Consider the following 13,802-nt stretch of genomic DNA (forward strand, 5'->3'; position numbering starts at 1 on the left):
CACCAGGCGCAGAGCCCGGTGCTGGTTTTAAAAATACGGGGGATCCCTGGCCAATTTTTCCCCGGATTTTTAGAACCAGGACCAGCTCGATGAGCCCGAGGCTGGTTATGCTTTGGAGGGGGGACCCCACGCCATTTTTTTTTTCCGGGTTTTTCCCGTTTTTTACCGTTTTTAAAAATCGCGGCAAAATCCGCCAAATCGGCCGATTTTCGCCCGCGACTCTGGCGAATCCGTTTTTCATTGAATATGGTGAATTCCGGAAGCCACCTTCCGGAATTCACCTGTCGAATTGAGTCGAATTTAAAAACGGCGATAATTTGCCGCGATTCGCCGTGAATTGCATATACCCCTATGTCTTGTTATAATTAATCATTAAATTTATTGGCATGCATGCAAAATACTAATTGCTCAAAGTCCAATTGGCCATAGCGGGGATATATGCATATTTTCACTCTGATTTCCATTGTGATGTTCTTTTAATTTTGGTAATGTTTATTTAGTCTGTTTTTAAGAAATAAAAGATTTTTTATTATTAAACCAGCAGCCTAATTAACCATATATTCTAATTATATGTGCGCTCACACGTATAACTATAGTTATTTAATTTATTTGTACTAAATTTTATAAACGTTGTTACTTCTATCCCTATCTTGTTGCATGTCAGGGTGATAAGATATGGAATCATACGTTTAGTAAATGGGTGATGGATATTCCAACTGTGGAATCTCAGAGAATATGTTTACAGCACTGCACAACTTCTCTGAAGCACTTGTCCTCTGCATCTCTTCAAGAAGGTCACTTAAAAGGTTTTCACAGAGCTTATGTATCCCAAGCACAAAGAAAGCATATGGTTCCATCAGAGACGGGTGTCTGTTTGAAGTGTCGAGCGAGTGTTGCTTTTTTCTTTCATAACTTCTGGGAGTGTGGCAAACTTAAGAGTTTTTGGGATAAGGTTATAGGTTTAATTAATTATACTTTGGCTTTACGTTTGTCTAAACTCCCTATCTCCTGCCTACTGTTAAATTTCTCCTCCTGGGATCTTGGTCCTGAGCCGCGTTCAGTGATTTCAGTGTTAACAGTTATTTTAACTGTGGCTAAGAAAATTATTTTAAGTCACTGGGTGGGTAAGCATTCCCCATTGATTTTGGAGGTGAAAATCCAAGTTCTTCGAACCTTATATTTTGACCGTCAAGCCACACTCCCAGACGTAGAGAAAGGTGTCGTGCGCTTCTATAACAAATGTTACATTTATATTAATAAACTGGATTTTGACACCCAACTTAGCATTCAGAAAATCTTTGAAGCCACAAACTGGTTTCTATTGCATCAGTTAGATAGGTCCACCGAAGCTTGACTCATGGTATTGATGTACATGCAGTGATATTTTTCTATTTGTTTATTATGGCACGCTTCTATGTTCCACCAATGTCCTGTCTTGTCCCGCCTACCCCCTGTCTGCCCTCCCCCCTCTTTCTCTCCATATTTCTCTTTTTCTATGTGTTTACAGGTATTATATACAGTCCTTTTATTGATTATACAAATGGATATCACTCGATATGTTTTTGATCAAAGAAATGTGCTACATCCTTCATACAATTGTAGTTCTATTTTTATATCAATACTTTTTACATGTTATTTAATATTATTGCTCTGTTCCACTGGGCTTCTCCCGGTCTACTATTGAATATGGCTCATTGTTGCACTTTGTACTATGTCCTATGCTTTTTGTTGGACTGCAGAACCACCATTAGTAGGGCTACTGTATCTCTGTTACACTACACCTGCTTGCTTGATTGCTATTATTTATGTTTTGTACACCTTTCTCCAAAAAGATAAAACCTCAATAAATCGTGTTTTAAAAAAAAAAAATAAAGCTTACAGGTATGACATCCATTTTACATGGACCTATTAGCGTTAGCAGGCAGGGGAATCCATACACAGATGAAAAGCCATGGGACTGCCTTGTGATGGGGAAAGTCCTTGTAATATCACTACAGTACTGTCACTCTACTTTTGCTTGAACTACAGGCATGTAAAGTGTTCCGCATTTTAACATTTAACGTGAACAGCATATGTTGTGATCACCATGCCTAAAGAAACTGTTATTGGCACCGTACCTAGATCCACTGGCTAAGATTGACCATAAACCACTGACATTTTTGTATGCTCTTCATAATCTCCCATGCGGGATCCACATGCAAATATGAGGCAGGTGATTCAGTGGTTGCCATGCTGTATTCGGATTCGTTAAAATGGAATATAGCTATGTCCATGTAATGCAGAAGAAGCCATCACATTTTCACCATAATAATTAAATAGTGGAAGTCTTCAAATTGATCAACATTAGTATTTTTTCCTAATAAAATCCAGTATATTTAGGTTAAGGATTCAGAAATAAATGTACTACCTTGATCAACAGAACTCAGAGCAATGAGTGAGGCTCTAGGCTTGTCCTGTACATCTTCATCCTCTTCCTCTTCCAACGGCTCAGTGAAGCTTGAATGTCTGTCACGCTTAGAATATATGAACTGTGCAGCTGCAAACAAAGACAACACAAATTGAAAGCCTAAACAAACGTGTGCATATTAAAAATAATACTGTAGAACGGTGGCAATGTGGAAAAGTTTAACAGGATATCCAAAAAGTAATTGCTTATTAAATAGTGACAATTGCCATGACATGTATTGCACATCATCGCCACTTAGTAATAGGTATAACTTGAAATAACATTGATAATCATTTTGGTGCAGTGATTGGGCCCACAGCAATTAGTCTCCCATGTACTTATTGCATCGGCTATATTTAATGTTTAGTGTAGTGTAAAAAGGTCTATACTAAATCATTTGTTTCAATATTACAATATTGTCCTCTGTTTCACCAAGTACAACATTAAGGGTGGGATGCATCAAAGGTAGAAAATGCGGTCAAGCCTTCAAAAATGCATTTTCTGGTCCTATTTCTCATGTGCGCCAAGCTCTGGAATGCAATACATTCCCGAGCTTGGACCCAGTAGTCAATGCCATCTGTAGATGGATTTGCCTAATAAAAGCCTAGCGGTTTCTTATCTCAAAAATCACTCAGTAGGGATCCAATCAGATGCCTCCCATTATTGTCCACTGTGGCTAATGTCAGAAGGACTCCCAGGTCATAAACCCAGAAGTCCTTGTATCGCAAAGGACAGCTCTCATCAGGAGAGCTGTCCTTTGTGATTTTTTTTTTCGAGAATTAACCACCGCTATGCTTGGGATGAGCGGCAGGATGCATTGCACACAAAATGCAATGCTTCATGCATTGCGTCTAAGTGGCATTCTTTATAATTTTTTATTTCAAAATGTCAGTAATGAGAAGATACACACAATGCTATAGCCGTATAGTGGGAACACACTCAAGCAGCCATTGAAGTGTTCTACTAAAACTAAAGCTATAACAGGACTGTTTTGTGTGGTACAGTACAATACACATACCTCAGGCTCGATTCAAATCAATGCAAATTGAAAAGCGTCAGGAATTAGCTCCCGGTGCTATTCAATTCAGTGCGATGGTAAGTCGGAGAAAGCTCGTTCTCCCGGACTAAACAGGGTGTTTTGTCGGTACAATCAGCATTCTCCGACTTAGTGCCCAGCGCGATGCTGCTTCCGCCGCACTAAGGGCAGAAGTCAGCATTGCGCTGGCACTTTTGTCGGATTTCTGCTCGCAGCCCTCAAAAGGGGTGCAATAGAGAAATCCGGTCGTCGCCCACTGAATTCAATAGCTCCGGGAGCTAATTGCCAGTGCTATTCAATTCGCATTTAATTGAATCGAGCCCCTTGTCAGTGCACAAGACAGTGTTAGAATATGTAGTATGGCCATGAGTGGGCATTTGTACATGAGTTTTCCCATTATCGGTCATGCTTTTTCTAAAAATCATATCATTGTGAATTTAGCCTAATGACTACTATGCTTACAATGAAATTGCAGGTAAACACAGTGTTTGAAATATGCTCATGCACAGGAGTATTGATGTGATTTGTGAACTACTAAACTAACGCATTTCTCCCTGAGACATTATTAAAAACTTCTAATCTAGGGGGCGTGGCCTGACTGGAGAGGCGACTGGCAGCAGGGAATTAGACCTCCTGCTCATTTTATAAAAATCATCACCTCCAGCAATAATAATTTCCCCCAGCATATTCTTATACCCCTCCTTGCGGCTCAGGGTGCCCGGGTGTCTGGTCGCGGAGCCGGGAGACCGTTTTTACGGCCTCTGCAGGTTGTGGCCTACATCGGATACCAGAGCCGCGGCCTCGATTTCCACACCAGCCCGCCGGGGAGCTCCGGGAGACGCGTGGGCGCCGGAACTGCCCGCGGACACAAGGACCCCTTACCTGGACCCACGGCCGACTGAGGAGCCCGGGAGACCCCCCCCTGCACTGTACCCGAGGCCCGGGAAGCGGGATCGTGACCCGGCACTCGGAGACGGAGAAAGCCGCGCACCCGCACTTCCGGTGCTGCGCTGGCAAAGATCACCCACGGACTGCAGTGATTCTTCCCTGCACCTCTCTCCCCCTTGGAGTATCATTAACTTCAACAGAGTGAGGTGGAAGGGAGCTACAGGAGTGAGGGAGCCTGCAGGTTTCATACCCATATGTGCAATATTCCATATCTGACCACAGGAGCACCACAGAGCTTCCATACACTACCCACCCTTGCCCTTCACTGATTATACCTGGGCCCTGAATTGCATCATACTGCAACAGTTATCTCTGGCTGCTGCCATCGCTGATCACAGGATAAGATGATATTTATCCAGTCCGCTGCCACGAAGTGAATTACATCTTTCACCCCCCCCCCCTCCCCATCGCCACATGTGTGGGAGGTGAGTGAGATTTACTCAATACCTACTAATTTGTTTCCAGTTGGCGTGCTTACGCGGTGATACCGCAGGCCGGATTGCCGTTGTAATTGACATAGTACGTTACCGCTACTGTCTATCACGCCCTCAAAGTCTCGCTGCTACCATATATATTGGCGATAGCAACTTTCTACCTGGTAAACACAAGTGCATGTCTCGGTCTACTCGATGTAATACACCCGCTCTCCGCTCACCAGTAATGGAGACAATTCGCAGCGCTATGTGAATTTACACCACCCGCAACTGTGATGTAGATATTTCCCTATTCTTATAACCAACGGCAAATCATATCATCTGTCCGACCCTCATGAGCTCATAATTACTATTATGGACAAATTCCTAAGATCTTCTACACCAAAACCCCAAAGATACAAGAGTGGCGATAAACGCGGAGAACCAAGCACCATCTCTCCGCCACTGTCCTCCCAGCCTGTCAGTTTAGACAGCGCAATTGAATCATCGCCTACCATGGCCCCAAAGGAGCCCCCCGCTCCTCCTTCCTATTCGGATATAGTGAAAGCAATTAAAGAAACTGTGGAACCTTTACTACAAGCTCAGGCAGACAAATTTATGACTGCAGTGTCGGACCTAAAATCAGAGCTCGGCTCTATGTCCCGCAGAATCTCGGTAAACGAAAATAGGATTGGAGTTAACTTTAAAGAAATTGAAGACCTTAAAGAGCAAGTTGTCTCTCTAACAACTACACGCCAACATATGATGATGAAGATAGACGACCTAGAAAATCGTTCGAGACGTAACAATTTGCGTATTGTGGGTCTTAAAGAAACATTGAGAGGCCCTGATCTTCTGAAATTCCTCCTCTCCAATTTACCAGACCTTCTGGGTATCCCCGAAGAACTCTCATCGTTGGAAATTGAACGAGCTCATAGACTAGGACCCCCACGTGATTCTAACCAATCTAGACCCCGTCCGGTCATCTTCAAGTGCTTAAACTTCAGACATAAAGAACTGATATGGTCTGCGGCCCGAAGCAAAGGACCACTCCAATGGGAAGGACAACGGCTGTTTCTCTTTAAGGATTACTCCGCGGAAGTCTCTAGAGCCAGGAGAGAAATGTCCCCAATGTGCTCTCACCTAGTGAAAAATGGTATCCGATTTGCTCTTCTCTACCCAGCACGGCTGCGCATCTTCACCCCACAGGGTCCGAAAGATTTCACTTCGGTGGACTCGGCTAAGGGCTTTATGATGGAGCTGGGTAAAACCACGCGGTCGCCTTTGACCTCACCACCATCCTCTCCAAACAAGGCGGTTGACATTGACTGAAACCTGATGCCGGGACTTCATTCACGTTCTTATACTGCTTGATATAGTTGCTAATTCTACTATATTGTGAGGTAATTTAGGTTTAACTCCCATTATGACCATTTAGAAAAGCACTTCTTTTTCTATACGGGCCATTGGGATATTTCCTTGAAGTTATTATTCTCATATTGCCTGTTGGTTATTTAGTTATTTCTACTGTTCTACATTACAGCGGGTTCACACTGAAAGTTTATACCGATGTATGCTGGTGTAGACGCCCTTATATGTTATCTTTATCTTCATCTTTGTCTCCTCCTCTTTCTCTTCATTCTAACCTCTCTTACTGTCCTCTCCGTTACTTCTTATTTACAGATGCTTAGCTGGCTGGGATGGGGATTGTATATTCTTATGATGCTCTGGATTACTTGTATAATGATATTTCTTATCACAAGACCTCTTACTATCCTCCTATATTCCTCTGATAATGTCATAAATGTCACAACTTAATATAGTATCGTGGAATGTTAGGGGTATTAACTCTCCTATCAAACGGAGACGCATTCTTACATATCTAAATAAGATAAAGGCTGATGTCACTATGCTTCAAGAGACACATCTGACCCCTCCTGAACATGCTAAACTTACCATGCTTAGGCAAGAGGTTGTAGCATCTTCTTCATTTTCTTCTAAAGCAACGGGGGTCGTTATCCTTATCCGTAAGGGAGTGGTGTTTGATATACATCATCAGATTATAGACCCTCTAGGCCAGTGTTTCCCAACCTCGGTCCTCAAGGCACACTAACAGTCCTGGTTTTAGTGAAATCCAGGCTTGAACACAGGTGACTTAATTAGTACCTCAGTTATTTTGATTTAACCATCTGTGCTGAAGTCTGGATATCACTAAAACCTGCACTGTTGGTGTGCCTTGAGGACCGCGGTTGGGAATGCCTGCTCTAGGCAGATACATTGTCCTAGATATCACCTTAGAAGGCACCAGATTAACCTTGTGCAATATCTATGCCCCGGCTGTGTATGATAAATCATTCTATTTGGAGATAACGAATATTCTTCGCCCATATTCGCATGCCTCTCTTATCCTTGGAGGTGATATGAATATGGTGTCCTCTTTGGTTTTGGACAGGAAGGGTGCCTCATCTCAGAGGACCCGACTACCCAAGATCAACCTAGATTATGTGTCTACACAGCTAGGACTGATTGATGTGTGGCGCCTCCATAACCCTGTAGAATTAGAATACACTTACTACTCTTCATCCCATAATTCCTTCTCACGTATAGATTACTTCCTTGTCTCCACCGATCTGTCACCCAGGATCACTGACACAGCTATTAACCCTATAACTATCTCAGATCACGCCCCCATTTCACTTGTGCTTCAGGGTAGGTTCACGCTGGGTACTAATTCACACTGGAGGTTCCCTGCCAAGATGGCGGCTTCTCCAGACTTTAAAACTATGTTGATGAATTCCTGGGACTCCTATGCTCTCAACAACTCTGACCATATGTCTGAACCTGCCTTATTTTGGCAGACTGCTAAAGCTGTTTTACGAGGAGATATTATTGCATACATGACAAAATACAGACGAGACCAAGAAGCAACATATAGGGCAGCACAATCTGCACTCACTTCCTCATTTCAAAACTTTAAATCCTCACCTACGTTAGCTAACAAGCAGAAATATAGAGACGCTAAGACCCAATTTGATCACACCCTGACACATATGGATAATAGATTTCTTATGGCGGGTAAATATAATTTTTTTCAATATGGAGATAAACCGAGCCGAATGCTTTCCAACTTAATTAAATCCGACAAGGGACCCCAGTACGTGACAGCTTTGAGGGATTCGACCTCAGCTGTGCAGACCGAGGGGAAGGCAATCACAGACATCTTCTACTCCTTTCTTAGTGATCTCTATTCACATAGTAACGTTGACCAATCTACCAAAACCTCCTTCTGGGACACATTACAATTACCTCAGATCTCCCCAGATCAATCAGATTCCCTTACGGCTCCTGTTACTACCACTGAAGTGACGGAGGCTATTAAAGCCCTTAAACAGCTGAAGACCCCAGGCCCTGATGGCTTATCTGGGGAATTCTTTAAATTACTCTCGCCTAAAATAGTAGACTCTCTAACAGCCTTTTTTAACTCTATTTTTTCCAATCTTACTATCCCACACCATTTTAACTCAGCCCTGATCCGGGTTATACCCAAACCTGGCAAGGACCCACTTCTCCCATCTTCTTACCGCCCTATCTCCTTACTTAATGTAGACTACAAATTGTTTACTAAACTATTAGCAGACCGACTAAAATTTATCTTGCCTGAAATAATCCACAGTGATCAAACCGGTTTTATCTCAGGCAGGCACTCGGTGACCAATATCCGAAAAGTTCTAACAGTTTTACAATCCCTGAGGGAGGTGGAGGGGGGTGGCCCTGCTTTCCTATTATCATTGGATGCGGAAAAGGCATTTAACCTGGTGACATGGGACCACCTATTTGAGACACTCCGACGTTTCGGATTTTCAGACCAATTTGTGAACATCATACACACCATATACCGTAACGCATCTACACAAGTTTTCACAAATCGACATTTATCTCAACCCCTAACGATTCATAGGGGGACCAGACAGGGTTGCCCCTTATCCCCTTTACTTTTTGCGGCAGCATTAGAACCCCTGGCGGTAGCACTGAGACAATTGTCAGCTTTTTCGGGAATATCAGTAGGAAGGAAAGAAGTTAAACTTGGACTATTTGCAGATGATATGATCCTATTTGTCTCTAACCCCCGCACTTCGATACCTGCTATCTTTGATACCATACATTGCTTTAGCACCTTTGCTGGTTATCGCATAAATACCCATAAATCTGAACTACTCCCTCTGACTGACATAACAGATCCTCTTCTCTACTCCGAATTCTCTTCCCAATTCACGCTGACCCCTACTAAACTGAAATACCTAGGTATTTATATTCCCTCGGAACTCTCCCGGCTATATATATTTAATTATACGCCTATTATTCAACAAATTAAAACACGATTAGAATCCTGGAAGGATCTTAAACTTTCTCTGTTGGGCAGAATAGTGGTGATAAAAGCTATTATCTTCCCTAAACTGGCTTATCTGCTTCAAATGCTCCCTATTACAATCACTAAGCAGGACGCCCTACTCTGCTCACAAATATTTTCAAAGTTTATTTGGAAAAATTCAAAACCACGTATGCCCAAAGCCCGCACCTATGTTAATAAACGAAAAGGCGGTCTGAGTATGCCCAATGTAATGATGTTCGCCAGATCAGCATTATTTAAGTTCGCCTCAGATTGGCTACTACGGTCAGACATATTCACGAACCTAGAACTGGAAGAGGCACTGTTCTCTCCTTATTCCCCTGCAGCTTTACTTCACACGCCGAGATCTGGACTACCCCAGGAAGTTAAGACTAATATCTTATTCTGGGATACCTATAGGGCCTGGACCTCCATCCATAAAATATTTCGTACTGACCCATTTGAGTCACCATACATACCCTTATGGGGTAACCCCAATTTCCCCTCCTCTTTGGATAACTGTCACTTCTACACATGGAAATGTAAGGGGATATACACCATTAAAGATGTCTTTGATCCTGGTGGACAGATGCTCTCCTTTATGCAATTACGTGACAAATTCTCATTACCCCACTCCAACTTTTTCATGTTTCTCAAAGCGCGTAATTATGTCAACTCTCTTCGAATAATTCTCGACACTCTCACGTTTTGCAGACTAAATCCCTTCAAAATTCGATATCTTTACAATGACCTAATTGAGGTGTCAGCCCCCTCTTGGTCCCCTCTCTCGGACTCCTGGCAGAAGGAGCTCCCAGAGATACCCGAGATGGGCGGGGTCTCTGCGAACACTGACCTAGTCCTTAAGGCTCTAAAATCCGCTACACTACAAGAAATACATTTAAGGACAGTAAATAGGATGTATATAGCCCCCTCCCAAAGACAACACTTCCGCCCGGGTGAGTCGGGCACATGCCCTAAATGCGGAGTAAATGGAGCATCCCTTGCACACAATCTCTGGTTATGTGGAAAAATTAAACGATTCTGGTGTAAGATTCTCCAGTATTTATCCTGACTACCCAAATTAACTCTCCCTGGGGTGGCGAGTCCGCTGTTGTTCGCTGACTTTTCGCCCTGGCTGGTACGATTTGATCTCACCCCGATGATCCCGCTGCTAACTGTGATGGTTACAGTGGCAAAGCAGGTGATACTGAGACACTGGATATATAAAACTGCCCCATCGGTAGGAGAATGGGAATCCGCTTTACTAGACGTACTATTTTGTGAGAGACGAATGGCCACTTTCCAAATTGAAAATGGAGTTATACTTTTCCATAAAAATTGGGGACCCTATATAGAGAGTTTACCTACGGATAAACGTGAATGTATTTGGAGGGTATTCCGAGACACAACGTGGTACTGGACTAGTCGGATAGCGAGCATTATTACCTGATTTCCGGTACTCTAAAAAAAAAAAAAAAAAAGTCCATGAGTTGACTCCACTTATAACATTGACTCTCCCAAGTTAGGGTACTACACACTACAGTGTTCACCCCGAAACCATGATTCCACCTCCTTATCCAGATTATATATCAGACTAACTCCCCCCCGGCAATATATACGCCACCTATCTATAGTATTTCTGTAATATTTCCTTCTCATTACTTTCTATCTCTGTCCTTTCCTTTCCTGTCTCTCCTTCTTCCTCACAGCTGCGATATTCAGAATACATATTATGTAGATTGCTTACTGTTGGGGAGAGTGGTACACCCTGGTGAAGCATACCCCCCTACTATTGTTGCTAGACAGCTGTGTTGATATTACTCTATGTGAAATGTCTTTAGTTTTCTTTCTCTTCTACTACAAAAAAACAAAAAAGCCGTACAGCCTTCAATTTTCTGTATTTTGTTCGTTATTGAACTTGATTGTTTGTCACTGCTGACTATTACTGTAAATTGATTACTGCTAATTTACGTTGTGACTCTTTGGCTGTCTAATAAAGAAATTTATTAAAAAAAAAAACTTCTAATCTAAGACATTCATGATGAGAGTACATTTGGGGGAGCCACCAGGGGAAGACCCTGATCTTATCACATCTTATCATTTATACTTATTTCATGGCAGGTCTAATTAAAAGCATAACGTTAAATGCTACTTGAGAGTGTAAACTGATCCAATTTGCATATTGGCAGACTCAGATGATCTGCGATTTCTGGGCTGATCAACAAAATAAAACATGTTAAAAATTCCTGACTCTCCAATTCCAATAATTTTTTAAGACAGAATCAGTGAATTGAGATTGTCCAATATGTTGGACTTTGCCAATCTGATCCAGCCAGAACAGGAAATCGCCCCAATGGACTGCTGATTTATGGGACCCTTAACAAATTAATGCTGTGGATTTTAAACAAATTTTATATAAATTTTCATTAAAGTGACAATTCAAAACAGATTATATATATCATTCACTTTACTTCTATTACTCATTGCACAATTATTGTTAAATCATGGGAATTCTTATTTCTGTTTACAAAATAAATCCTATACACATTCTTCTGTACATTGTAATAGACTGCAACTGAATTAAATATCTGTTTAGTTACTATGGACAAGTAATCCCTTCATATGGCTTAATGACTGTCGCATTATCACTTTACTATTCTGCATCACTAAGCTTTGATCCATCTCCAGTTTTCCCTCCAGTGTATCGCTTTGAATGCCTTGAAGAGTGTGTCGGTGACAACAAACGTTACATATTTGAAAACATAATGAAAAAAAGAAAAACAGTAATAAAGATTTAATTAAGGACCTAAAGCCAGGTTGAAACACAGAGCAACAATGATTCAGAGAAGATGGTTTTATAAATACAGAAAAGCACAGGTTATGGTAGACTTACCTAGATAACCTTCTTTCTCTGTAGTCCACAGGATCTACCTTTGGATATAAGGAAGCAACAGTAGAACGAGCACCAAACAGTTAAGCTTTTCAGACTCCCAGGATGCAATGGGCCAGCCCCCCCTATATTCCTACCTCCCAGCTCAGGCAATTCAGTTGGTTCTAAAGCTCAAGGCAGGAGCATGTCAAACACGAGGGAGACCTATTCAGGCGTGAAGAACATACACACACACTTCCATACCTAAGGACAGAGAGGTTAGTAAGTGTACAGATTCTCAAATCAGGTGCATCATCCCTGCGGACTTCAGAGAAAGAAGGTTATCTAGGTAAGTCTACCATAACCTGTGCTTTCTCCATCAGGGTCAAGAGGGTTTACCTTGGAACTACCCAAAGCAGTACTAAGGGAGGGGACGCTCCTGATTAGACAGGAGAATCCTTCGCCCAAATGCAGTATCCTGAGAGGCAAATGTGTCAAAGACATAACGTCTAATGAATGTGTTAATGGATGACCATTTGGCTGCCTTACAGATTTGTTCAGCTGAGGCACCACGGTGGGCTGCCCATGACAGACCTACCATACGAGTAGAACGGGCAGAGACATTATCCAGAAGGGGGAGATCAGCTTGGGAGTATGCTTCTGATATAATCATCCCAAGCAATCTCGTCAGTGTCTGTTTATTAGCAGGCCTCAGTAGTGAAAAATAAGATTTTACTTACCGGTAAATCTATTTCTCGTAGTCCGTAGTGGATGCTGGGGACTCCGTAAGGACCATGGGGAATAGGCGGGCGCCGCAGGAGACATGGGCACTTCAAGAAAGAATTTAGATTCTGGTGTGCTCTGGCTCCTCCCTCTATGTCCCTCCTCCAGACCTCAGTTAGAGAAACTGTGCCCGGAAGAGCTGACAGTACAAGGAAAGGATTTTAGAAATCCAGGGCAAGATACATACCAGCCACACCAATCACACCGTATAACTTGTGATAAACTTACCCAGTCAACACTATGAACAACAACAGAGCATCAGTTCAACCCTGATGCAACAATAACATAGCCCTTATTGCAGCAATAACTATATACAAGTATTGCAGAAGAAGTCCGCACTTGGGACGGGCGCCCAGCATCCACTACGGACTATGAGAAATAGATTTACCGTGAAGTAAAATCTTATTTTCTTTAACGTCCTAGTGGATGCTGGGGACTCCGTAAGGACCATGGGGATTATACCAAAGCTCCCAAACGGACGGGAGAGTGCGGATGACTCTGCAGCACCGATTGAGCAAACAATAGGTCCTCCTCAGCCAGGGTATCAAACTTGTAGAACTTTGCAAAAAAGTATTTGAACCTGACAAAGTAGCAGCTCGGCATAGCTGTAATGCCGAGACCCCTCGGGCAGCCGCCCAAGAAGAGCCCACCTTCCTAGTGGAATGGGCTTTAACTGATTTTGGCAGCGGCAATCCAGCCGCAGAATGAGCCTGCTGAATCGTGTTACAGATCCAGCGAGCAATAGTTTGGTTTGAAGCAGAGCACCCAGCTTGTTGGATGCATACAGGATAAACAGCGACTCCGTTTTCCTGACTCTAGCCGTTCTGGCTACATAAACCTTCAAAGCCCTGACCACATCCAGTAACTCAGAATCCTCCAAGTCACGAGTAGCCACAGGCACCACAATAGGTTGGTTCATA

General features: G+C 42.7%; 1 protein-coding gene across 2 annotated transcripts in view; it reads right to left on the reverse strand.

Annotated features, from left to right (window-relative positions):
• HBS1L (HBS1 like translational GTPase) overlaps positions 1-13,802 on the reverse strand; it is a 292,045-nt gene that overhangs the window by 216,834 nt on the left and 61,409 nt on the right. For both annotated transcript variants that reach the window (XM_063917372.1, XM_063917373.1), the window contains exon 3: positions 2,408-2,536. In XM_063917372.1, coding sequence (XP_063773442.1) covers positions 2,408-2,536 — 129 coding nt within the window. The remainder of the gene's footprint in view (positions 1-2,407; positions 2,537-13,802) is intronic.

The sequence above is a fragment of the Pseudophryne corroboree genome, chromosome 4, assembly GCF_028390025.1.
Source record: "Pseudophryne corroboree isolate aPseCor3 chromosome 4, aPseCor3.hap2, whole genome shotgun sequence".
NCBI lineage: Eukaryota > Metazoa > Chordata > Amphibia > Anura > Myobatrachidae > Pseudophryne > Pseudophryne corroboree.